General features: G+C 42.5%; 1 protein-coding gene across 1 annotated transcript; it reads left to right on the top strand.

The window, feature by feature from the left end:
* The first annotated feature begins 1628 nt into the window (after positions 1–1628).
* sst7 (somatostatin family member 7) lies at positions 1629–7578 on the top strand. The gene is made up of 2 exons (XM_072245032.1): positions 1629–1784; positions 7149–7578. The coding sequence occupies exons 1-2, from the start codon at positions 1680–1682 to the stop codon at positions 7359–7361; spliced, it is 318 nt and encodes a 105-aa protein (XP_072101133.1). The 5' UTR covers positions 1629–1679; the 3' UTR covers positions 7362–7578.
* Positions 7579–24792: the final 17214 nt, after the last annotated feature.

Genomic DNA, 24792 nt, shown 5'->3' with positions numbered 1-24792 from the left:
GAAACGTCGACTGTACCTCTTCCTAGAGATGCTGCCTGGCCTGCTGCGTTCACCAGCAACTTTTATGTGTTTTGCTTGAAATTCCAGCATCTGCAGATTTCCTTGTGTTTGAGCTCTCTATCCTTGTTTCTCCTCTTGTTTTAAACCTCTATCGGGTCTCTCCTTAGCCTCTGCCACTTCTGAGAAAAACATCCCAAGTTTGTCCAACCTCTCCTCATAGTGCATACCCTCTAATGCAGGCAGCATCCTGGTAACATCCCCTCTAAAGCTTTAATTTCCTTGCTGTAATGGAGTGACCCAAAGTGAATGCATTTTACTCTGGATGTAGCCTCAACAGAGTTTAATAGGTTTATAAATGGAGGCATGTAGAGACTTTGAAGGCAGAGGGACTGGTTTCGTTAGTTATTTAATTACTAGTTTAGTTAGTTTGAAGCAACCTTGTGGGCTGAAGGGCCTGTTTCTGTGCCATGCTGTATTATGCTCTACCTCTTTAGGGTATCTAAGACCGTGAAACATTTGAGAAGCATCTAGATAAATACCTGAGCTTCCAAAGCATAGAAAGCTATAGAAATAACACATTTAAATAGGATGAGTGTAAGTAGGAACACTGAGTTATAGGGTGAGCCAAATAGCCTGTGTCTGAATCAGAAACAGAATCAGGTTTAATATCACCGGCATATGTCGTGAAATTTGTTGACATTGCAGCAGTACTGAAATGCAATACATGATAACACAGAGGAAAAGAAACTTGTGAATTACAGTAAGTATATATATTAAGTAGTTAAATTAAATAAGTCATGCAAAAAATAGGAAAGTAATAAAAAAGTGGTGAGGTAGTGTCCATGGGTTCAATATCTGTGCTTTAAGACTGTGATTCCCTGTATGCCTTCAGTGAGCAAGTGGAGTAAATGTGATGCTGGCATAGTCAAATTGTCTATCAGCGCCCATTGTCTATGCTTGCATATGATGACTGGCACTTGAGGAAGACTATAATCTTCAGGTTATAAGGAGAATCTATACTCAGTGCAGGCAAAATGCAGAAAGAATTAAGCAAAAAGGGAAAATGAATACTGAAGAACAATTATTCAATTCACTCTAAATTTTACTGTTGGGTATAAAATATAATTGGAGACTTAGCACAGCATTTATTATTTCACTGCTGTAGTGTGTTCCAGAAGCAACATCAGGAAATCATATTTTAAATTTAATTACATATTTAGAAGTGATGAAAACCATTTCCATTTATAGTGTGCATGTCTCCAACAGCACAAAGGAAATTTTCACAATGGAATTTTTATCATTAAGTCTTCCTTTAATAGACTGAAATTGTTTGTGGGTTGGAGACTTGATAGGTGTCTGAAAACAAAAAAAAATAGATTAGATTTCATTCAAAATTTAAAACGTCTTAGACAGAGGCAGAAAACTGCAGAGATTCTATACTACTAGGTTCCTCTACTCAATAAAAGTAGTTGAGCATTGTCAGTGAATGGTTAACCTCAGATGGAGTGTAATTGTTGGCTTTGATGGGTTCTGATGTTTAATGACGCTTTGATCTGTGCGTCATTGGCTGGGGGTGTGCTGGGTTATAAAAGGGTTGGAGATCAGCAAAGCCTAACAGAGACTCCCAGGTCGAGGAACATTGAGAAGATCTCGACCAAGATCGACTTCCAAGAGTCAGCATGCAGCTTCTGGGGATGGCAAGCCTCCTGTCCGTTCTGCTCATGCTGTCAAGTATAAAGGCAGCAGCACCTCTGGAAGACAGGCTGGGTCTCCGGTCAAGTCAGGTGAGTGAGACCTTAAAAGCCACTTGAGGAGTGTTACTGAAAAAGAATTAACATTGGTGAAGAAACAGGGAAATGAGGAGCGAGAGCCAGTCTATGTGAAAAGGAGGTTAAAGAACGACACAGGCAGCTTTTAGAACGGGGAGATGTGGAGAAAGAAATGAAATAAATGAGAAGGGAGAGCAGACAAAAGGAAAAAGAAATAAATGGAGTGGCTGACGCTATCACAGCTTTTGTGATATTATATTACTTTAAGTTAAGAGGAAAATGTATACCAAGAAAGTTTGAAGCTGGAGAGTCACGCAAATTGAGAGTTATATACTCTGTTAATTAGAGATTGTGGGCTCAAGTGAACAAGGGAGATTTACAGGCAGCTAGACGAAAGTTGAAATCAGTGAGAGACTGATTTGTTCAAAGAAAGAGAGTGAACAGAAACAGCTGATCAAAAGGGAACAATAACGAAAATGGAAGAAGCAGAAAGGGGGGCCGATATTGAAAAAAAGGTGAAAAAGTAAGTGATCCTGAGAGAAAGAGAGGGAACAAATACAGAGAAAAAGACAGAGACAGAGACAGACAAACAGAGAGAGAGGGAAGGAGGGAGAGGGAGAGAGAAGCAGCAAGAAAGAGAGAAAGGCAGAAAGAGAGAAGAGACAAAGAGAGAGGTGATGGGGAGACAAAGACAAAGAGCGGGGTAAGGACAAAGAGAGGGAAAGCAGAGGGTGTGAGTGCAAGAAATATTCATCAGTCCAGAGTGGCTAAAGAAAATCAGTCAGAGAATGGTAAGTAAGTGAAAAACAGTGAACAAGAATCAGAAGACAGATACAAAATGAGAAGGTTAAAGTTCTTGAAAAGAACCTTTCTTGCTTGTTTTGCATATAGGGAAGGGGGATGGGGGTTGCAACTTGAAAGATACAAAGCTTCGTGGTAAATAGGTGAGTTAAGTGACATTTACAAGGAGGACAGGTGAAGAATAAATAAAAAGAAATACAATGCAACGATCAGAAACAACTTTGACATAGTGTGTTCTTAGCTCCCTGGGGAACAACATTCTACAAAGGTTGCTGCTTGTTAGTAATGGGTCACTTCAGTCAGTGTTAATGTCATATCAGCCTCATTCACTTGTATTATTTATGTCAGTAACATCCTTTCATTGTTCCATTCGCAATGCCACGCAGCGGGAAATGATTTCCAGATTATCAATTACTGCATTGTTCAAGTACCTCATCCACTTGTAACTAATACTCCTTTCCTCTGACTTTGAGCAGTTGATGTTGTGGCAGTCTGAATGTAAGAGTTTTAATAACAGACTCGATTTTACTGTATGCTTTCATTCTTAATTTCTCCTTTGGTCTTATATAATTTCCAGCAGGTCCTCCTGAGCAGTTAAGTGGGACTCTAGTAGTTAAAAGCAATTGAAAAAGGGTGGGAAATCTCATGACTTGCTGAGTTGAAAGGACGTAGTTTTTGGAAAGGGCAATGCTTTACACTGGTTATGGATTCATTTAGAGGCAATACTAGTGACATATTAGCTACTAAATCCATCTTAAATACGACCCACTGACAGTTTCTGATTCCATTCATAAGAAATTAGGAGATACTGTAACTGCATAATCTAAGCTGGAGGTGAATCCCAGTTGCTCTCCTCTCTAGCAGTGCAATCCTCACCCCCAGATATGCCAAATAAAGCACTTAGATCACATCAGGCTGATTTTTGTGAAACTTTGCAGTCCCCGAAACATTGAGCTGAACCTTCGGTCATCATGTCTGTGGTAGATCATAATTGCCAGAACCCCCAGGTTTAGGTCCCTCTCTTCTCTTAATAGTCAAAATACACACCTGTACCTGTGTGAACATTTCCACTGACCCTTCTGCAAACTCATCACCTGCTGCTTAAGTCCCCAGTAAGTGTCAGATTGGAAGCAATCCCTGAAATAACCTTTTGAGCCTTTGATTTTATAGTAATTATTAAAGATAGACACATATGCACAGTCCATTTAAAACAAGCTTGCCCAGATAGCCATTACCTCTGTATAATTTCGGTGTGTATCAGGTAAAGATCCTATTATGACATTTCTTTCAGTTCAGATAGACACTAGCTGTTCAATAAGTAAAAACACAATTTGATCCTTCTTTGTATGTAAATAAAGTGTCTAAATTCTGCATTTTATTCAGATTCCCTGGGAGACAGAAACAGTGGAGGAAGGAGAAATTCGAGGATATTGAAGGGAGGTGTGAGGGGTGAAGTTGTTACATAGGATTTGTTGGAAGAACCACCTCACCCTCTAACTGGCTGAGAATCAAATCCTTTACTAGTAGGAACTATTGCATTTTTTAGGATATATTTATATTTCACGAAAATACAACAAAAGCAGCAAGAAAATTATTTTACAGCACTGAAGAAAAGAAGGACCATAAATTTTGAAGGATTGAGTGTGCTTAGAATTTAAAAGACTATTTTCTACCTATTTCCATTATATATCCAGATGCAGAAAGGATAAAATAAGTAATTGGTCTTATATTCCATTGAACTGAGAATTGGATGCTTTGAAATCTTTGGCCCCTTTGTTCCTCACTTCGCAGTAATAAACACATTGGTAAAACGTAAATGTCCAAGTTCCTTCAGCTTCCTTCCAAGTCACTGCTTTTCATTCCTTTCCTTTCTTAAAGGTAATTCACACCAAGGTGTGGGTGCCTCCCATCAGCTCACCAAATATTATCCTGAATGGTAGTTGTTATAAATAATACTACTTTAGGATCAAGAGTGAGGGCTGTGTAAGCTACAAGAGTGACACACCAGTTAGTGGTAATGCCCCACACCCCTTGGAACCTGGATTCAATCCTGACCTCAGGTCCTATCTGTGAGAAGTTTGCACACTCTCTCTGTAACCGCAGTGTTTTCCCAGGTGCTCCAGCTTTCTTCCATTTTCCAAAGATGTGATAGTAGGTTAGTAGTCCCGCTGCTAACAACCACTTAGTATTGTTTAACACCAACAAGAACCAAACAATAATTGATTTGGCATAAATCAGAGAGACATGCCTGCAGGGGTAAGGGAAACATGAGGGAGATCAGAATGAATGGAGTTGTTCTACAGGGAGCTACCATGGAACCAATGGGCTGAATGGCTTCCTTCTGTATTGTGAGGAGAACAGTTAGGACCTATCTGCACGCAGGGTGCTAGGAGTCCGGGGCTGCTGTCCACAAATGACCAGCAGTGCTCGAGCACCAGATAAACTTAGACCAGAGATTGTAAATCTTTGCAAAACGGATGCATTTAAGGATATGGTTATATCGTTATGTAGTATGAAGTTACAGATTTTTTTTTGCTTTTTCTGCGGTTATTTAAGGAATCAAACAATAGGAAAATGTGACATTGATGTTACAGGCACAAGGGGCTAAAAGGCCTTTGTCTGCTTCTACTGCTGCTGTTCTTGGATTGGTGGTAAGGTTATTGAATGGGAGGGCAAACCAGAGAGGTCCAGTATCTCCCTCCTTTTAGTCTCTTCCTATTTCCAGCAGATATTCATTTTCCAATAAGGAGATACCTTCATCTGTTAGCTTGAAGGACCACCTCTCAATTGCGGCATGGTCTAAAAAACCCAGAAACTCTAGTTGGGATCTTTCTGGATTTGTCTGGATCTGAACCACACATGGGTTGGACTGTAGTACACCGAGTGAGTTGTATGATTTCATTTATGAGTGACCTCCTTGGAAGGAATGTGCTGTTCCACATTATGGGCATTTAAAAATAACCTGCAATTGTTAATTCCATTGAATAGTTAATATTGTTAACATAGGTGCCTCAAGTAAGTAGCCAAGGAGAACCAGTCAAGTTATTAGTCAAATGAAAAAATACCAGAGGGCGACAGATGACAACACACATACTGTGTCGCACATTAGCCTCAAAGGAACCAGAGAGTGAAATCCCTACCACACACCATGCATCCTATAAAAATGCATTTACACATGGGAAAGAGAAGGCTATGTATAGTCTCAATGTAAATGACTTTTCTTAGAAGATAGTGGCTGTTTGCCCATAATGTCCTTAGATCAGCATTACAGAGCCCTTTCTGCTGTTTGTATCTAAATCCCTTCATTGCATCCTTGCTGTGTAGTCATGATCACGGCTCCTGCAGCGAAATATTTTACTTGCATCTCTTTATGGTTTAAAAAGCACACCATGTGTTTTATACCCTATGAAAACTTTAGGTGCAAGCTCCCATTTACAAAAAAATGAACAGCTATTTAATATTTATTCAAGAATTTAGAGCATAGGATAGGAACATTCAGCCTTTATTCCATGAAAGGATGAACTAATTCATCACATTTCCATGCTCCTCGAAGCAAGTCCAGGTCAGATTCCCGGGTCAAAATATCCTGCTTCCTCTCACTGATTGTGCTCATCCACGAAGAATAACGAGATGTCAGATGAGTTAGCTTCACAGTGTTGGAAGAACTAATAAGTTCTATCACATAGGAATGAGATGGGAGTAATAGGGAAAGAGAAGAAAGGGGATCAGAATTAAAAAGTAATTCTTTTTATGTTTGATCCACTATTTTTGTACCAGCTTGTCTTCAAATTATAATGCCATGGCTTCATTCTAGAAGTCTGAGAGTCTAATCAAGGGTTCATTGTAATGTGGTGCTAAGAAGGCATTATATGGTATTATATTTAATGAGACATTATACTTGGTCTGATGGCTCATAAAGAATACCATCTATTTCTCACAGAAAGATAGTGTTTTCCCCGAACTGTTGTTTAGTTCTGAAGGGAGACAACTATCGTTGTGGGAGCTTGCAAATTGCAAAATGGTTCTTGTATTTCTACAACAGTAACTGCCCCATGCAAACACTCAGAATTATTGAGTAACACAGCACAGAAACAGGCCCTTCAGCCCAACTCCTCCATGCCAGCCAAGGTTCCCATTTAAGCTAGTCCTACTTGCTTGTGTTTGGCACATGTAGCCTTCAAAGCGTTTCCGATCCATGCACCTATCCAAATGCCTTTTATATGCTCTCACAGATTGTGAAGTATTCTGAGATAACATGAGACTGTTATCCAGACAAGTTTTGAATGGCCAAGGTTATACATCTAAATGCAAGCACATGTGATTAGTGCAGATATGTACAAAGGGCAACATGGATACAGTGGGCCGAATGGCCTGTTTGAACGCTTATATAACCTTACAACTCCAAGAGATCATATATACATACACAGACTTTCTTGAGATGAGGTATTAGATTGGGGAAATATTTTAAGCAGATGGTTCTTTGCTCAGGACACCCTCGTCTTGTCTGGGCAAAATCATATAATGCACAGAGAGCTGACTTCTGTTCCCTGCAAATTAATATTTCGCCTTTGTCCTCAGGAGATGAACAAAGAGAGGAAAGAGGTTATTTTGAAGCTCTTATCGGGGCTGCTTGATTCCAGCAGCAATCAGATGGGAATTGAGAGCACCTTCCCGAATCCAGAAGAAATGGACGAGATGAAGCTGGAGGAGACGTCCCGCTTCAGTCATTTGCCCCAGCGAGATCGCAAGGGCTGCAAAAACTTCTTCTGGAAGACCTTCACCTCCTGTTGACGTCGCACACAGCAATCGCCGGCAAACTCTCCTCAAAGGAACTGACTTAGCACTGTACATACGATGTCGCTTTATATTTTGTCCGTCTGTGGGGTAAAATTTCCTTATTTTGCACCAAAAAAAAACATAAAAGCATGATTGTGTAATATTGTTGTAGCTTTCTTTTTTCAATAATGCATTAGTATTCATCTTGTTGGAGAAATAAAGTGAATCCAAGCTGATCAAACTGGCCCAGTTGTTTTAATGACTCAAACTTTCAAAGAAAAGTCAAGTTCTGGCGAATCGGTGTCCCGGAAGCGGGGTTGCGGATACACGGACTCAGGGTGAGGGGGGAATGAGAAGGCCAAAACAGAGGATAGGACAGAGGATAGTGAAGAAACAAGGGAAAGCGAAAATGGTTTAATAACGGGAACGATTAAATATAGAAAGACAACTCTTGTAAGAACGAACGAGCAATAATGTCCAGAAATGAAGAGCACTTAACAGTCAGAAGCGCTGACTTCTAGATAATCTGAGTTTATCTGGATTATACTCATTTTGCGACGATGATCCACTTGGATTCCTTCTGATTAAAGGTATCCGTGATTCAATGGGAACAGGACGGGGTATTTGAAAGACACGGCGTTGGAACAGCCGACCTTCCGTAAACGCCGCCTCTATACCCTTCCTCGCGGTAACTAGACCTGCCGCTCGATACTTCAGATGTATTTGAGTATCCGAGTAAAAACATTGTTAAACTAAAGCTACTAAAAGTTTTAAAACAATCAAAGGACATTTAAGATATTTAACACGCAATTTGGAAACAAAATATGACCTTTCACTGACTGGGATATTTCCAGTCCTTCCCGTCTCTACAATAAAGCCTAAACCGTACCTGACACTGTTTTTCCCGCATCTTCTCCACCAGTTTCAGGAAATCACGGCAATTTCCATTCCTTCGGAGGACTTCGTGGATTCTGCTTTCGTCTCTGCATGGGGAGAGGCCTTACGCTGCTGTCACGGTGCTGAAATTTCACCAGCGCTGCTTCGCCATGTCTCGGGGATCAGGGGAAGGACGAGGGTGCGGTGAAAGATTGGCACTGAAACAGTAAGCCGGCAAAAGCAAAATGAGAAAGAGAGAGCGAAGGCAAGAAGACAAAAGCGGGTTGAGATGAGGAGGGTCAAAGAGGGCAAGGGAAAAGTAACATGCATGGGAGAGCTGGAAAGAAGGGGACAACAAAAACTATGACTCTCCAAACAAAAACTGAAATCTCAACCGAAGCGCTTGCTGCTGTAGATTGATGAAGGTACGAAAGTGGCGTTTAACCCCTTTATAACAAAAAAGACTTTTCTTAATACTTTTCGCTTTGGCGGTAAAATGTGAATCGCGAAGCTTTTAAAATGATAAACCAGTTCTAGTCTTCCTGCTGTGTCTCATTTAGGGTGACGTTTTAAAGGCTATGTCGCTAATCCAGAGATCATAATATAGGCATTAATTTTCCCCCGTTGTAGTTCAGAGATAATTTAAAAGAAAACATTTTTAAAGTGTTTTGCCTCTGTTGGGCGCCCAGCATGCTACAGAACCTTTGCTGTGCAAATGTAATTTTCGTGATGATATTAACTTTCTCCACTGCTGCGATTAATTCATTTCATGATTAATAAATGGACTCCGGGAAATGAGTTATTTTTTAAACAAGCAAGAATTAAAGTCTATAGGGAATATTTGAAAAAGAAACAATAATGCTTAGTGCTAAAAACTGAGTGAAGCAGAAAATGTTCTGAATTCAGAGGCCTGGGCTGATGAACTGAAGCTGAGTTGAAATCCCATAGGGGTAAATAAGAAATAAAATCAATTCTCTTAATCTGGACTTTATAGAAAATAGTGACCATGGAACTACCCAGACTCTTGTAAGACTATTCCTGGTTCACTCCTTTGGGAAAGGAAACTGCCACAGCCTTGTTTCCATTCCAGGGTAACAACAATCTGACTGAGTCTTTTATGCAGTGGTTTAAGAAGGAAGTTCATTGTCATCTTCTAATAGTACTTAATGATGAGCAATGCCCGTGATACCGAAGGAGTAGGGCATGGTTGGAAGCCTTTCTTGGCCTGAAAGGATAGATCTCCAACCACGCCCTACTCCTTTAATGCCGCCAAGAACACATGAGCCACAATCATCATGAGGAAATTTTGGAGATGGATTGGGCATATGATGAAAAGAGAGGCCAACTCCATCATCAAGACAGCACTCCACTGGACCCATAAAGGGTGGAGGAAACGCGGGAGACCAAAGGCAACCTGGCACCATAACACAGGGCAGAAATGAGGACCCTGGGGGCACAATAGAGAAGATGGCCAAGGACATGCAGAGATGGAGGGCCTTCATTGCTGCCCTAAATGCCAGCAGCATAATAGGCGGTACATAACTATGCCTGTGATACCTTCATTCTCTGTCAACTTGTTAAGTACCATTCCCAAATCTTTTGCAGCCTCACACTTTTAGCAATCCCCTTAATTAGATTTGAGAGCATAGTAAATTCTTTCACTCTGCAACTTAATAACAGAATTCCATCATGTTATGGTCACTTATCACCAAGAGGTTCCAAATAACAAAATTCTTTAATAATTCTTTCTCATTACACAATACCCAATCTAGAATGGCCAGTTCTGTAAATGGTTCCTTGACATATTGATTCAAAAAGCTGTTGTGAATTTATTCCAGGAACTCTCACTATTGCAAATTTGGTTTTCCTAATCTATATGTAAATTGTGTCACCTATAATTATTTTTGTATTCTTACCACATGCATCTCTAATTTCCTCTGCATTTCCAACTCTATATAAAACCCACAGGAGTGTTTTCTTTCCTATTGTGCATTTTAGCTACCACATACAGATGCCACATCAGAGTTCTCTGAGCTAATAACCTTCCATACTATGTACTTATCGCCTCTTAAGTTAACATGACTCCAGTTCCTCTTCCCTTTTTATTTGTCCTTTCTAAATATTGAATACCATTTCCATTTGCCATCCTTGGTCACTCTTCAGCCATAAGATATGCCCATAACCATAAGGACATAAGATATAAGAGCAGAATTAAGTCATTTGGCCTATCGAGTCTGTTCCACCACTTCATCATGACTGATTCATTTTCCTTCTCAGTCCCAATCTCCTGCCTTCTACTGTATCCTTTCATACCTTGACTAATCAATAATCTATTAATCTTTGCCTTATATATACCCAATGACTTGGCCTCCACAGCCACCTGTGGCAATGAATTCCACAATGCACCATTCTCCAGCTGAAGAAATTCCTCCTCATCTCCATTCTAAAGGGATGTCCCTCTACTCTGAAGCTGTGTTCTCTGGTCTTAGACTCCCACATCATAGGAAATAACATCTCTACATTCACTCTATCAAGGCCTTTCAGTATTCAATAGGTTCCAATGAAGTCAGCCCTCATTGTCCTGAATTCCAGTGGTGCAGGCCCAGAGCCATCAAATACTCTTCATATGAGAAGTCTGGAAACATTTTTGTGAACATCCTTTGAATGTTCTCTAGTCTCAGTATGTTCTTTCTAAGATACTTCAAGTGAGGCCTCACCATTGCATTATAAAGCCTCAAGATTGCATCATTGTATTTATATTCGAGTCCTCCTGAAATGAATGCTGAAATTGTATTTGCTTTCCTCAAAGATGACTCAGCCTGCAAATTAACCTTTAAGTAATCCTACAAGAGATATTGCAAGTCCCTTTGATTTTTGAATTTTCTCTCCATTTAGAAAATAGTCTACACTTTTATTTCTTCTTGGAAAGTGCATGACCATGCAATTTCTGGCAGTGTGTTCCATCTGTCATTTCTTTTCCCATTTTCCTCACCCATTTATGTCTTTCTGTAGCCTCTCTGCTTCCTCAACACTACCTGCCCCTCAACCTATCTTTGTATTGTCCGCAAACTTGGCCACAGTGCTATCAATTCCTTCATGCAAATCATTGACATATAATGTAAAAAGAAGCAGTCCGAACACAGATCTCTGTGAAACACCACTAGTCATAAGCAGCCAACCAGAAAAGGCTCCCTTTATTGCTAGTCTTTTCCTCCTACCAATCAGCCAATGCTCTATCCATGCTAATATCCTTCCTGTAATACCATGAGCTCTTAACTTGTTAAGCAGCCTTATGTGCAGCACCATGTCAGAGGCCTTCTGAAAATCCAAATACACAACATCCACCAATTCTCCTTTGTCTATCCTGTTTGTTGTTTCTTCAAAGAATTCCAACAGATTTGTCAGGCAAGATCTTCCCTTAAGGAAACCTGAAACAACAACCTTATCATATTATTTACATCTATCACAGATTACAAGTCAGTCTATCGGAGCAAGATTGCCGCAATTGTTTAATGTCATTTCATGTACGCAAGTATAAGGAGAAGACAACAATTGCTAATCTGGATCTGATGCTGCACAAAAAAATCCCGCAAAAGATAAAGAACACAACAGTAATACTAAAAAATACGCAGTAAATATAACTACATAAGATAGCTTATATATATATATATATATAGATAGATTGTATGTATGTCCATAAAGTGATCCAAGGCTGTACATAAGGTGACTGAATGAAAATAATAAAGTCGTGGTGGGTTAGTGGGGTGGAGGTGTCGATCAGCCTAACTGCTTAAAGAAAGTAACTCCTTTTGAATCTGTTGGTCCTGGCATGGATGCTACATGGTCTCCTCCCTGATGGGAGTGGAACAAGCAGTCTATGAATAGGGTGGGTGGGATTCTTCATTCTGTTACTAACCCTTTTCTGGCACCCTTCTGTATACATGTCCTTATATAAGTGAGCACCTCACTAAAAGTGAAACTAAGAGCAGACAAGTTTATCCCCGACTCCCTTGCTTTTCCTTCGATTAGCTTTACACTTTGGATTTACAAAAGGTCTGTGGTGGCAAATAAGTTTTAAAACAGGCCCGAGATGACTACCTATCTGTTGAAGCACAGCGAGATGTTTGAGTTTAAAAAAAAAGCACAGCATGTTTGTTTCTTCGGGGGGGGTGGGGGTGGGGAGAAAGATGGTTGAGTTTTTAAATAAAGGCAGAAAACTGATTAAATTCACAGGCTCATAGACAGTGAGTACCAGGAGCTAATATTAATAATGAATAAATAAAACCAGCAGCTGCATCAGCAAGACAGACTTGTTGATTGTACAAAAGATAACTGGGGTATGTCTTCTCATATAAGAAGGCATTCAAAAATGGCTCCTAACTGAAGCACAACTCACATTTGAAAGAGCAGTTGAAATCACTCTTTCAATGGAAACAGCAGACAAAGATACAATCACGTTGCAGTCAGGAATGAAAATGAGAATGAACAAAATTGCAACATCGAGACAGAGACCTGTCAGGCTGAACAAATTATGTTACCATTGTGACAGGGGCTCACGTACACCAGACCAATACAGGTTTAAAATTCGAATGTTCAAAGACAGTTATTATCAAAGCTCAGTATGCATGAATTATACAAACTTGAAATATGTATCTTTATAGGCATCCACAAAGCAAATAAACCCAAATGAACTCATAAAAAAAGACTGTCAAGTATTCAATGTGCAGACTGAGATAAAAACAAATCATGCAAACAATAAAAATAAGCAAATATTACTTAGAATTAAAGTGAGTCCTGAGACACGAAGCCTGGAACAACCCACCACATTAGCCACTGTTCAGTGCAGAGCAGAGACACAAAGCCTGGAGCAGCTGGAGCAGGCCATAGCCTCAGCCTCAGTGCACAGGAGAGTAAACATCACAGAAAAGTGAGCAGAAACAGCTCAAGCCTAGCCTCACATCCCGACACCCTGCCCTTATCAATCCATGTGGCCTGGCATTTATCAACATCCATGGTCTTTCTGTGTGTAGTGGCTATCTGGAGTACTACTACTACTACTACTACTACATCGACTCAGGCCTAGGGGGCCAGCGTCGGGCATGATGACGGACTCTTCACTCCTCCCTCTCCCTCATCAGTGTGTTCAGTTCCTCTACATTAGCCGCACCGCTGTCTTCCAGGAGTGTGTTGACCATAGGAGGGTGCCCAGGGTTCATCCTCCCGTGCTTGGGCTCCCATATGATGACTAGGCTGGCAGGTAGCTCGGGGTGGCGTAGACAGTGCCCCGCTAGTTGCAGTCTTCTCACCTCGATTTTAGTGGTGAGCATCGGTAGGTGGTTATAGAGCTCAACATTCATCATGTGCTGTTGCCAACTCACGTCAAGAGCCATCCGGAGCATTTGTGTATAGCAACCATTTAGAGACTTTCACATAGTCTTGGTGAGTGTCCACGTCTCGCATCCGTACATGAGAATGGACTCTATGACTGCTTATGAGTATCTGGAGTAGGCAAGTATCAAAGTTGTATTATACATGCACAGTTTGACAATAAAATGAGCCTTTGATGAAGTAGCCAGTGAGCTAGATTACATGGAGGCTGAAGAGGTTCTATCAAAGGTTGAGTGGAGCCATGGACAACATCAGTGATTTCAGTAGTCAAGAAGAATGGGTCCGTCAGGATCCATGGCAACTTTAAGGACACCATCAACTCAGTACTGAAAGTAGATCAATACCCTCTTCCCAGGATAAAGGGTATCTTTACAAACCTTTCTGGAGGGAAACACTTCAGCAAAGTGGACTTAGCTAAGCCCTACCTAGAGATGGAGATGAAAGAAGTTTCCAAAGCGTTTCTCACCATAAATACTCACAAAGGACTTTATTGTTATAATCGGCTTTTATTGGAGCAGCACATTAAACCACGTCGCATAATCCACACACACGCTGCCATCATCTTCCACGCCGCTAGGGTCCAGTTGCCGCGACCTCTCTCTCACTGAGGAGTCTTCAGCGGTCAACTCCCCTCCCTCGTGGTAGTTCGGAGCATCTACTAAGAGGGTCTCACCCTCAGCTACTTTCCCCAAGCCGTACCACCGCTGGGTCCCGTTTAAATTCGGTACCAGCTCAAAGCTGCTACACACGTCCTCAGAAGCAACTCGACACGCTGGGTGCCCAGACCATGCCCCCATAAACTCCAGGGTCACTAACCAATCATCGTCTTCTGGATAACTACTGGCACTAGTACCCGAAATCTCTGGTGCCCTTGCAATTGTCAAGGGTAAATGCTTCAGACACTGGTTGTAAGACAAACCGTACAACAACTTGACCTGCGCCTCGGGGTTGAGGATGGCTTTAGCATCGCTTCCCTCTATCCATAATGACACCCTGGGGCGTGGCCCCTCTAAGCCTTCAGGAATAGGGTCTTTTCCTTTCGGAAGTTCATTGGTACATTGCTGGGAACGTGCTTCCCTAGAGGCCCCAAGCCATTCCCCCGCTGGTCCTCCACTAAGTTTCCCGACACCTCTCTGATCAGCTGAACAACCGAAGGAGGGGCATGAGCCCCTGAAATGATCCCCCTGGCACTGCAAGCAATTTAGCCGCCCTCCTAGCCAGAGAAGACACACTGAAAACTTTCCCGGCTCTTTCAAATAACTGACAGCTGTCACTACGGTGTAAGTGAACCTGACAGCTCTAACACCGTCACCAGCCCGCCTACTCAAACTTTCAACCAATCCCTGTCGCTCTCCCTCGACCAAGCACTGCCACTCATCTAACAACTGAGCGATCCGCTCTGCCCACGTCTCGCACGTCTCCGCCCCTCTTGGGGTGGACACTATCCCAAGCACCAGGCAGAGCAGAGCTAGAACATTTATTCACAGACCATACCTCCAAATCAGACCACTCCTTCCTCTCTTTCCCAACAGCATGGACAGCCCCGAGTGCCAACTCCAACTCATCAATGCCAGCCTGAACTCGACCAAAGACCGCACCCAAAATGCATACAGCAATCACCAGCAAATAACCCACAGAGACACACATTACAGATTTAAACAGGGCACCCACACAGCATACCAGTAGACCCAATCCCAGACGAGCCCCCATAACATAGCCCCCCTGGCCACCCTCAGGGTCGCTCGGCTTGCTGTCGTCTAGGGAAACAGCCTCGGCCCCGCCAAACTGGGGAATTAGTTTGTGTGGATGCTGTGTGATGTACCCCACCCCGCCCAAAAAACAGACAATACAACAGATATGATTAAATGATTTACAGTTTATAGATATTACTGGAACTATATAATTAATAGAGAATAAAATATAAAAGGAAAATGAAAGGTGCCACATTTATCAAAGTTCAATCTCTTCATGCACACAACAGTTGGAGCTCAAGAACCTTCTTCTTCACCCTGCAACCCCTCGGACCACCTCGACTGGCCGCCTGGGACCAACAACGGTGGTCGACCAGACGCTCTACACGAGTCCGTCTCCGTCTCCTCGCCGAACACCCTCCTCGTGATCCGACCCCATTAGCGGACATCACAGCACCTGGTCCATTCTCTGTCTCTCTCTCCTGCCTTCCACCCAAAATCCCGCGCATACCATATCTTACAGATACACCAAAAACATAACAACTATTGCAATTGGTTCATAACATCTCCTTATCAGTAACATGATTCCACAAACTGCTAGCGGGAAAGACTTTCTCAGCGTTCCCAAGTATAACATAACAAAGAAGCCAACTTAATTAGCCTACACAGTAACATAAAAGACGAAACCACCTTACTCAAGCATCCCTTACTGTGATCACACCATTGACATTCAAGGTTTTACACAAATGTGCTAAGAAAATTCAAGAGGTGGTGGATGCCCAAGGCCAAAGAACATGTCACAGTTGCAGTCCTTGTAGGATTTTCAATTACTACTGAAAATAGCTGGCAGGTTCCTGTCAAACCTGCCCTTGACCAGATTGGCCTTGAGTCCAGTTTGGGATGTAAAAGCATTTCAACCACAACTGGTATGGGAAAGAGTTTACCATCATTACTGATCATCAAGCACAGAAGGGTGTTCCAAAGTCAAAGTACTGTACACTTATTATCAAAGTATGTATGTGGTATACAATCCCATGATTCGTCTTCCAAAAGACAGCCATGAAACAACGAAACACCATAGAGCCTATTCAAAGAAGATATCAAACACCCAACTCTGGTGCCATCATCGGCTCTGTTTCTTGGAGGACAGAATTGCATGATCAAATTCAAGAGGACAACTAATCGTGGAAACGCTGATGGTTTTTCCCGTTTACCCCAAAAAATGTACAAAAGAGGGCACAATTTTTGATGTATTGTCCCAAATGCAAATGAAAAGTCTCCTTGTTATGGCAGAGATGATCGAAAGATGATCCCCACACTGTCTCAGGTCTATATGGCCACCCAAACGGGCTGGAATGTGCAACAGTAACTTCAGTTCCCCCATTTTTACCAGTGCCAAGGTGAACTTGCCCTTGATGGGGGTTGCCTTATGTAAGGATTGAGAGGTGTTGTACCATCCAAGCTGAGAGTTGAAGTGTTGAAGGACCTACATGCCAGTTATATAAGCATGATCAAAATGAAAGCATTGGCTCAAAGCCTTGTCTGGTAGCTTGGGATAGATAAGCAAATCGAGCAGCACGTCATGCACTGTTCTGGAGGTGAACATGTCGAGGAGGTGCCAAGAGCAGTGCTTCTCCATCCTGGGAATGGTCTGCATTGACCTGGTAGAGGATTCATGTGGATTTTGCCGGACCATTCAGGGGCATAGGTGCAGCTGCGGTTCACAGTAGTCTTGCCAATGGTATCCATGACAGTCTCGCACACTGTTGATGTGTTGAGAAGGCTCTTCTCGAGGACTGGTGTTCCAGAACACTTAGTATGTGACAATGGACCACAGCTTACTAAGGAACATTTTCAGTCATCCCTAAAAATGAATGGAATGAGATATATTACATCTGTGCCGTACACCCAGCTACAAATGGCTTGGTGGAAAGGTTTGTCCAGAGTCTAAAGATCGTACTATGAGCCATGTCAGCAGAACACAGGACGCTGACACTGAATCAGAAACTCACCTATTTCCTCCTTGCATATTGCAATGCAGCACACTCCACAACTAACAATTCACCAGTTATGCTGTTCCTAGGTTCTCCTTTGTATTCAGGCTTGGATCTGTTCAAACCCAGTCTCAGAAGCAGTACACAGGACAAACAGCTGAGACGAATTGAGGGTTCATCGAACAAAGAGGTTCAATGTTTCACTCCTGGACATTACAGTATAATGAAATGGAACAGATTGATTCCTCTAGGAACCTGCATGAACTCAATACTACAAATAGCCTCCAACTCTAGCTATGAAACACTTGGCATCAAAGCTCTCAGCTTTAATTTGTCGGGACTGGCATTCAAACAACAACCTCAGTCGAATGAAGTGCAATGCAGACTTTCATTCAAACATTATCTTTAGAATTTATTTATTTATTGATTGATTGATGGATGTGGCAGGGAATTAAAGCTCTGACAGACTACAAGATCAGGCAGAAAACTGATGACAGTGACACCTCTCTACCAGACAGGCTTAACAATTTCTTTGCCCGCTTCGAAGCATCAAACACTACAGCCAGTCCCTGTTTACCATCTGACCAGCCGGCTCCAATCATTGATCTAGAGCAAACACGGAGGACCCTTGCCAGGGTCAACCCACGAAAAGCAGGAGGTCCCGACAACATCCCTGGACGTGTGCTCAAGGAATGTGCTGATGTATTAGCAGATGTCCTGACAGAAATTTTCAACATCTCCCTTAGTCAAGCTATTGTCCCCAGATGCTTCAAAACCTCCACAATCATCCCTGTAGCAAAGAAATCAGTTGTAGCCTGTCTGAATGGTTACCGTTCCGTTGCCCTGGCCCCCAATAGTGATGAAATGTTTTGAACGGCTTGTCAAGCCTCATATCGCAGCCAGCCTCCCCTCATCGCTGGATCCTCTACAGTTTGCTTATCGTCCAAATCGCTCTACGGAGGACACAGTATCCACCACACTGCACACAGTTCTCTCTCACTTGGACAACAAAGACACTTATGCCAGAATCCTGTACATTGATTTCAGTTCAGCGTTCAATACCATCATCCCGCAGAGACTAGTGGAGAAACTGTCGCTGCTTGGCCTTAGCACTGCCATGTGTCACTGGATTCTGGATTTCTTGACAGAGAGACCACAGTCAGTCCGTGTTGGCAGGAACATCTCTGACTCCATCACACTGAGCACTGGATCCCCACAAGGCTGTGTGCTTAGCCCATTGCTGTTTACACTGCTAACACATGACTGTGCAGCCAGATTCAAGGAGAACCTGATCATTAAATTTGCAGATGATACCACAGTGGTGGGGCTGATCAGCAAAAGTGATGAAACTATGTACAGGGATGAGGTCAAACACCTAGAGAGCTGGTGCAGGGATAACAACTTGATCCTTAATGTCACCAAAACCAAGGAGATGATCGTCGATTTCAGACGGTCTCAGCCTGAGCACGCACCCCTCAGCATCAGCGGCTCCACAGTGGAGAGAGTGGAAAACATCAAGTTCCTTGGGGTGCAGATCTCGGACAATCTCACCTGGTCCAGGAACACCACTGGGATTGTGAAACGGGCCCAGCAGAGATTGCACTTTCTGAGGAAGCTTAAACAAGCATCACTCCCCACTAACACTAACTGGTTGAGAGTGTGCTGACTTTTTGCATCACAACCTGGTACTCCAGCTGCAGTGCTATCAACAAAAAAGCCTTGCAGAGGGTGGTTAGGGGAGCAGAGAAGGTTATTGGGGTCTTCCTATCTTCCGTCCAAGACGTCTGAAGACACGGCACATCATTAAAGACCCCTCACACCCTCTCCATGAACTGTTTGTTCTTCTGCCATCAGGCAAACGTTACAGGAACATCAAAACTAAAACCACAAGGCTACTAAACAACTTCCTCCCACAGGCAGTCAGACTACTAAATAGCTGCTCCACCTGACTCTGCTTTGGACGCTTTTAACTTGCACTGGACACTTATAACTTGATTTTAACTGACATGTGGCTGTTGTGTTTTACTATTTATTGTTATGTTTATTATTTAGTGTTGCGTTGGTTATGTTATGATTGCACTGCCCCTGAGAAACGCTGTCTCATTCTGCCCTACAGAGCTGATGTATGGTTAGAATGACAATAAAGTTTTTTGAATCTTGAATCTTGAATCTTGATTGATTGAGATACAACTTTCCAGCCCTTTGAGCATGGTGCCTGGCAATCCCCCAATTTAATACAGGCCTAATTACAACCATTTACAATGACTAATTAACCTACCAAACAGTTCATCTTTGGACTTCGGGAAGAAACTAGAGCACCCGGAGAAAACTCAGGCAGTCATGGGGAGGATGTACAGCCTCCGTACAGAGAGCAGTGGGAATTGAAACCAGTCTGTACTGTAAAGCGTTGTGCTAACCACTACGCTACCATGCAGCCCCATTTTCGGTTTTATTTTAATTTCACTTCATATTTAAGCTTTATGTAAGTTAAAGTAATGTAACTTGAATCCTAGGGGGACCAATATCCTGGCAGGGAGATTAGCAGGGGTTACTGAGGTGACTTTAAACTAGAATGGTTGGGGGGTGGGAATCAAATTAAAGAGGCTAGGCGTGAGGAGGTTAGTTCACTACAGGGGGATGGGAACCAGTGCAGAGAGACAGAGGGGTGTAAACTGAGGGTAGAAGCAAAAAGTACTAAGGAGAAAAGTAAAAGTGGCAGGCCGACAAATCCAGGGCAAGCATTAAAAAGGGCCACTTTTCAGCATAATTGTATAAGGGCTAAGAGAGTTGTAAAAGAGCGCCTGAAGGCTTTGTGTGTCAATGCAAGGAGCATTCGTAATAAGGTAGATGAATTGAAAGTGCAGATTGTTATTAATGATTATGATATAGTTGGGATCACAGAGACATGGCTCCAGGGTGACCAGGGATGGGAGCTCAACGTTCAGAGATATTCAATATTCAGGAGGGATAGACATGAAGGAAGGGGAGGTGGGGTGGCGTTGCTGATTAAAGAAGAGATTAACGCAATAGAAAGGAAGGACATAAGCCAGGAAGATGTGGAATCGATATGGGTAGAGCTGCGTAACACTAAGGGGCAGAAGACGCTGGTGGGAGTTGTGTACAGGCCACCTAACAGTAGTAGTGAGGTCGGAGATGGTATTAAACAGGAAATTAGAAATGTGTGCAATAAAGGAACAGCAGTTATAATGGGTGACTTCAATCTACATGTAGATTGGGTGAACCAAATTGGTAAAGGTGCTGAGGAAGAGGACTTCTTGGAATGTATGCGGGATGGTTTTTTGAACCAACATGTCGTGGAACCAACTAGAGAGCAGGCTATTCTGGACTGGGTTTTGAGCAATGAGGAAGGGTTAATTAGCAATCTTGTCGTGAGAGGCCCCTTGGGTAAGAGTGACCATAATATGGTGGAATTCTTCATTAAGATGGAGAGTGACATAGTTAATTCAGAAACAAAGGTTCTGAACTTAAAGAGGGGTAACTTTGAAGGTATGAGACGTGAATTAGCTAAGATAGACTGGCAAATGACACTTAAAGGATTGACGGTGGATATGCAATGAAAAGTGCAATGGTTGCATGGATGAACTACAACAATTGTTCATCCCAGTTTGGCAAAAGAATAAATCAAGGAAGGTAGTGCACCCGTGTCTGACAAGAGAAATTAGGGATAGTATCAATTCCAAAGAAGAAGCATACAAATTAGCCAGAGAAAGTGGCTCACCTGAGGACTGGGAGAAATTCAGAGTTCAGCAGAGGAGGACAAAGGGCTTAATTAGGAAGGGGAAAAAAGATTATGAGAGAAAACTGGCAGGAAACATAAACACGGACTGTAAAAGCTTTTATAGATATGTAAAAAGGAAAAGACTGGTAAAGACAAATGTAGGTCCCCTGCAGACAGAAACAGGTGGATTGATTATGGGGAGCAAGGACATGGCAGACCAATTGAATAATTACTTTGGTTCTGTCTTCACTAAGGAGGACATAAATAATCTTCCAGAAATAGTAGGGGACAGAGGGTCCAGTGAGATGGAGGAACTGAGCGAAATACATGTTAGTAGGGAAGTGGTGTTAGGTAAATTGAAGGGGTTGAAGGCAGATACATCCCCAGGGCCAGATGGTCTGCATCCCAGGGTGCTTAAGGAAGTAGCCCAAGAAATAGTGGATGCATTAGTGGTAATTTTTCAAAACTTGTTAGATTCTGGACTAGTTCCTGAGGATTGGAGGGTGGCTAATGTAACCCCACTTTTTAAAAAAGGAGGGAGAGAGAAACCGGGGAATTATAGACCGGTTAGCCTAACGTCGGGGGTGGGGAAACTGCTGGAGTCAGTTATCAAGGATGTGATAACAGCACATTTGGAAAGCGGTGAAATGATCGGACAAAGTCAGCATGGATTTGTGAAAGGAAAATCATGTCTGACGAATCTCATAGAATTTTTTGAGGATGTAACTAGTAGAGTGGATGGGGAGAGCCAGTGGATGTGGTATATTTGGATTTTCAGAAGGCTTTTGACAAGGTCCCACACAGGAGATTAGTGTGCAAACTTAAAGCACACGGTATTGGGGGTAAGGTATTGGTGTGGGTGGAGAGTTGGTTAGCAGACAGGAAGCAAAGAGTGGGAATAAACGGGACCTTTTCAGAATGGCAGGCGGTGACTAGTGGGGTACCGCAAGGCTCAGTGCTGGGACCCCAGTTGTTTACAATATATATTAATGACTTGGATGAGGGAATTAAATGCAACATCTCCAAGTTTGCGGATGACACGAAGCTGGGTGGCAGTGTTAGCTGTGAGGAGGATGCTAAGAGGATGCAGGGTGACTTGGATAGGTTGGGTGAGTGGGCAATTTCATGGCAGATGCAATTTAATGTGGATAAATGTGAAGTTATCCACTTTGGTGGCAAAAATAGGAAAACAGATTATTATCTGAATGGTGGCTGATTAGGAAAAGGGGAGGTGCAACGAGACCTGGGTGTCATTATACACCAGTCATTGAAAGTGGGCATGCAGGTACAGCAGGCGGTGAAAAAGGTGAATGGTATGCTGGCATTTATAGCGAGAGGATTCGAGTACAGGAGCAGGGAGGTACTACTGCAGTTGTACAAGGCCTTGGTGAGACCACACCTGGAGTATTGTGTGCAGTTTTGGTCCCCTAATCTGAGGAAAGACATCCTTGCCATAGAGGGAGTACAAAGAAGGTTCACCAGATTGATTCCTGGGATGGCAGGACTTTCATATGAAGAAAGACTGGATGAACTGGGCTTGTACTCATTGGAATTTAGAAGATTGAGGGGGGATCTGATTGAAACGTATAAGATCCTAAAGGGATTGGACAGGCTAGATGCAGGAAGATTGTTCCCGATGTTGGGGAAGTCTAGAATGAAGGGCCACAGTTTGAGGATAGAGGGGAAGCCTTTTAGGACTGAGATTAGGAAAAACTTCTTCACACAGAGAGTGGTGAATCTGTGGAATTCTCTGCCACAGGAAACAGTTGAGGCCAGTTCATTGGCTATATTTAAGAGGGAGTTAGATATGGCCCTTGTGGCTACGGGGGTCAGGGGGTATGGAGGGAAGGCTGGGGCGGGGTTCTGAGTTGGATGATCAGCCATGATCATAATAAATGGCGGTGCAGGCTCGAAGGGCCGAATGGCCTACTCCTGCACCTATTTTCTATTGTTTCTATGTTAATATAATTTTCTTACTTTTAATTATTTTGCTCTATATTTTTTATTTCTCAAACAAGTAAAAGTACCTTTGACAGCATCCAGTGGAACCACAGGAGCTGTGATGATCCCATAGCAATAATGAAAGCCAACCTATAATAAGGACAAGAATGCACCATGATTCATTATAATCAGGTCACCTTACTTATTTCAAATAAAGTAATTTCTGTCCATACCTTCCTTTCCATCACCACACAACACCTGTTGAGCTGCAGTTCCAAAACTCCCTGTTACATTGCTTGTTGTCTGAATTTTCTCTTGTATTGCTCACAGCTGGAGAAAGAATATTGCTCAGCCTTCCCAGCAAGACCCCAGAATCAGCCCTACCCCAACACAAGATCTTTATCAATTACTTACCCAAGCTAATCAATTGATTATGGTGCACATTTTATCTCGGAAACTGGGTTTCAATTTGTCTGAATATATTGTCCTATAAAATACATTTTTTGACTTCTGGACACAAAAGGGAGTGCAGATGCCGGAGGAACTCAGTGGGCTTGTCCAGATGGAAGATATTGATGCCAAATGTTGCCTCCCCATTTTCCTCCACAGATAGGCAAAGAGTCACACCAGGCAGAAAGGTGAACAAATATCAAAAGTATATCTTGAGCTTCCCTTGTGCCTTCAGTTGCTCAGTAACACAGGCACCAGCAATGGAACAAGCCAAGGAACATGAACTTCGAGACAGAAACATCACTCAAAAAACAAAATAACTAACGCAACTCTTGTAAACCATTTGGGATCCCTACAAAACGATATTTATTCATCAGCTTCAGAGATACAGTATTTTTCGCTCCTAAAATATACAAAACTATTTTTTATTAGGTAACTGTAGAAAATTCTACACTTGTGGACCTTCACCCTGTATTGTGGAAGACCTTTTATGCTATTATGTAGGAAACTAAATTAATCACAAAGGCACAGTGAGTTCCAGTCACAATGGTGGCAATCCGAGCTGTTATTTTCAGATTTATTGCTCTCAGGTTCACTGAATGTGGTGTCACATGTAGACTCAGGTGAAGAAGGTTTTGGCATGCTGGCCTTCATCAGTCAGCGTACTGAGTATAGGAGTTGGAATGTTACAGTTACAGAAGATGCTGGGGAGACTACGTTTGGAATATTGCATTCAGTTGTGGAAAATATTGCAATAAGATGGAAAGAGCGCAAGGGATATTTACAAAATGAATGTTTGGATTCAGCAGACTGAGTAATGGAGAGTAGTTGTGGTTGAGAGGTTGAAGATCTTATCCAGTAGAATGGAGGAAAATAAATTGTGATTTTGGAGGTTTATAAAATCATGATGGGTATAGATAGGTGAATGTGTTTAGTCTTTTCCTGAGGGAATCAAGAACAGGAGGGCATCGTTCTAAGGTGAGAGGAAAGAGACTTTTTATGAACCTGAGGGACAAGCTTCCTGAGGGAGATGTGAAATCCAGGAATGGGGGGGTGGGGTGGTGGCCTACACCTCGGTGAGTGGTCTCTGTCTGAGTGAGAACCGGGGAGTATGGAAATGACCCAACCTTTGGCTGTGCCCAGGGATGGATGGATGGAGAGTGGTAGTCTGAATCAGTGAGACATTGGTAGTGAACCTGGATACTGACTTAACGAACTGTTGGAAACAAGGGTGTGGACCTCACCAAAAGCTGGCTATTGGAAGAATGGATCCTGCAGTCCCTTTTCCTTTTCATTCAATTTCTCAAGGTCGAGGCTGACTCACTTCTGATCGGCCGTTGTGGATTCTGAGGTGGCAGAAGAGATAC

This window comes from Mobula birostris, chromosome 27, assembly GCF_030028105.1.
Source record: "Mobula birostris isolate sMobBir1 chromosome 27, sMobBir1.hap1, whole genome shotgun sequence".
Lineage (NCBI taxonomy): Eukaryota > Metazoa > Chordata > Chondrichthyes > Myliobatiformes > Myliobatidae > Mobula > Mobula birostris.
This window is presented reverse-complemented; position numbering and strand designations above follow the sequence as displayed.

Excerpts from the sequence above, each read along its gene's own strand:
- sst7 (XM_072245032.1), top strand. The coding sequence starts at position 1,680 with ATGCAGCTTCTGGGGATGGCAAGCCTCCTGTCCGTTCTGCTCATGCTG. Across the intron at positions 1,785-7,148 it reads TGGGTCTCCGGTCAAGTCAG|GAGATGAACAAAGAGAGGAA; the intron begins GTGAGTGAGACC and ends CTTTGTCCTCAG.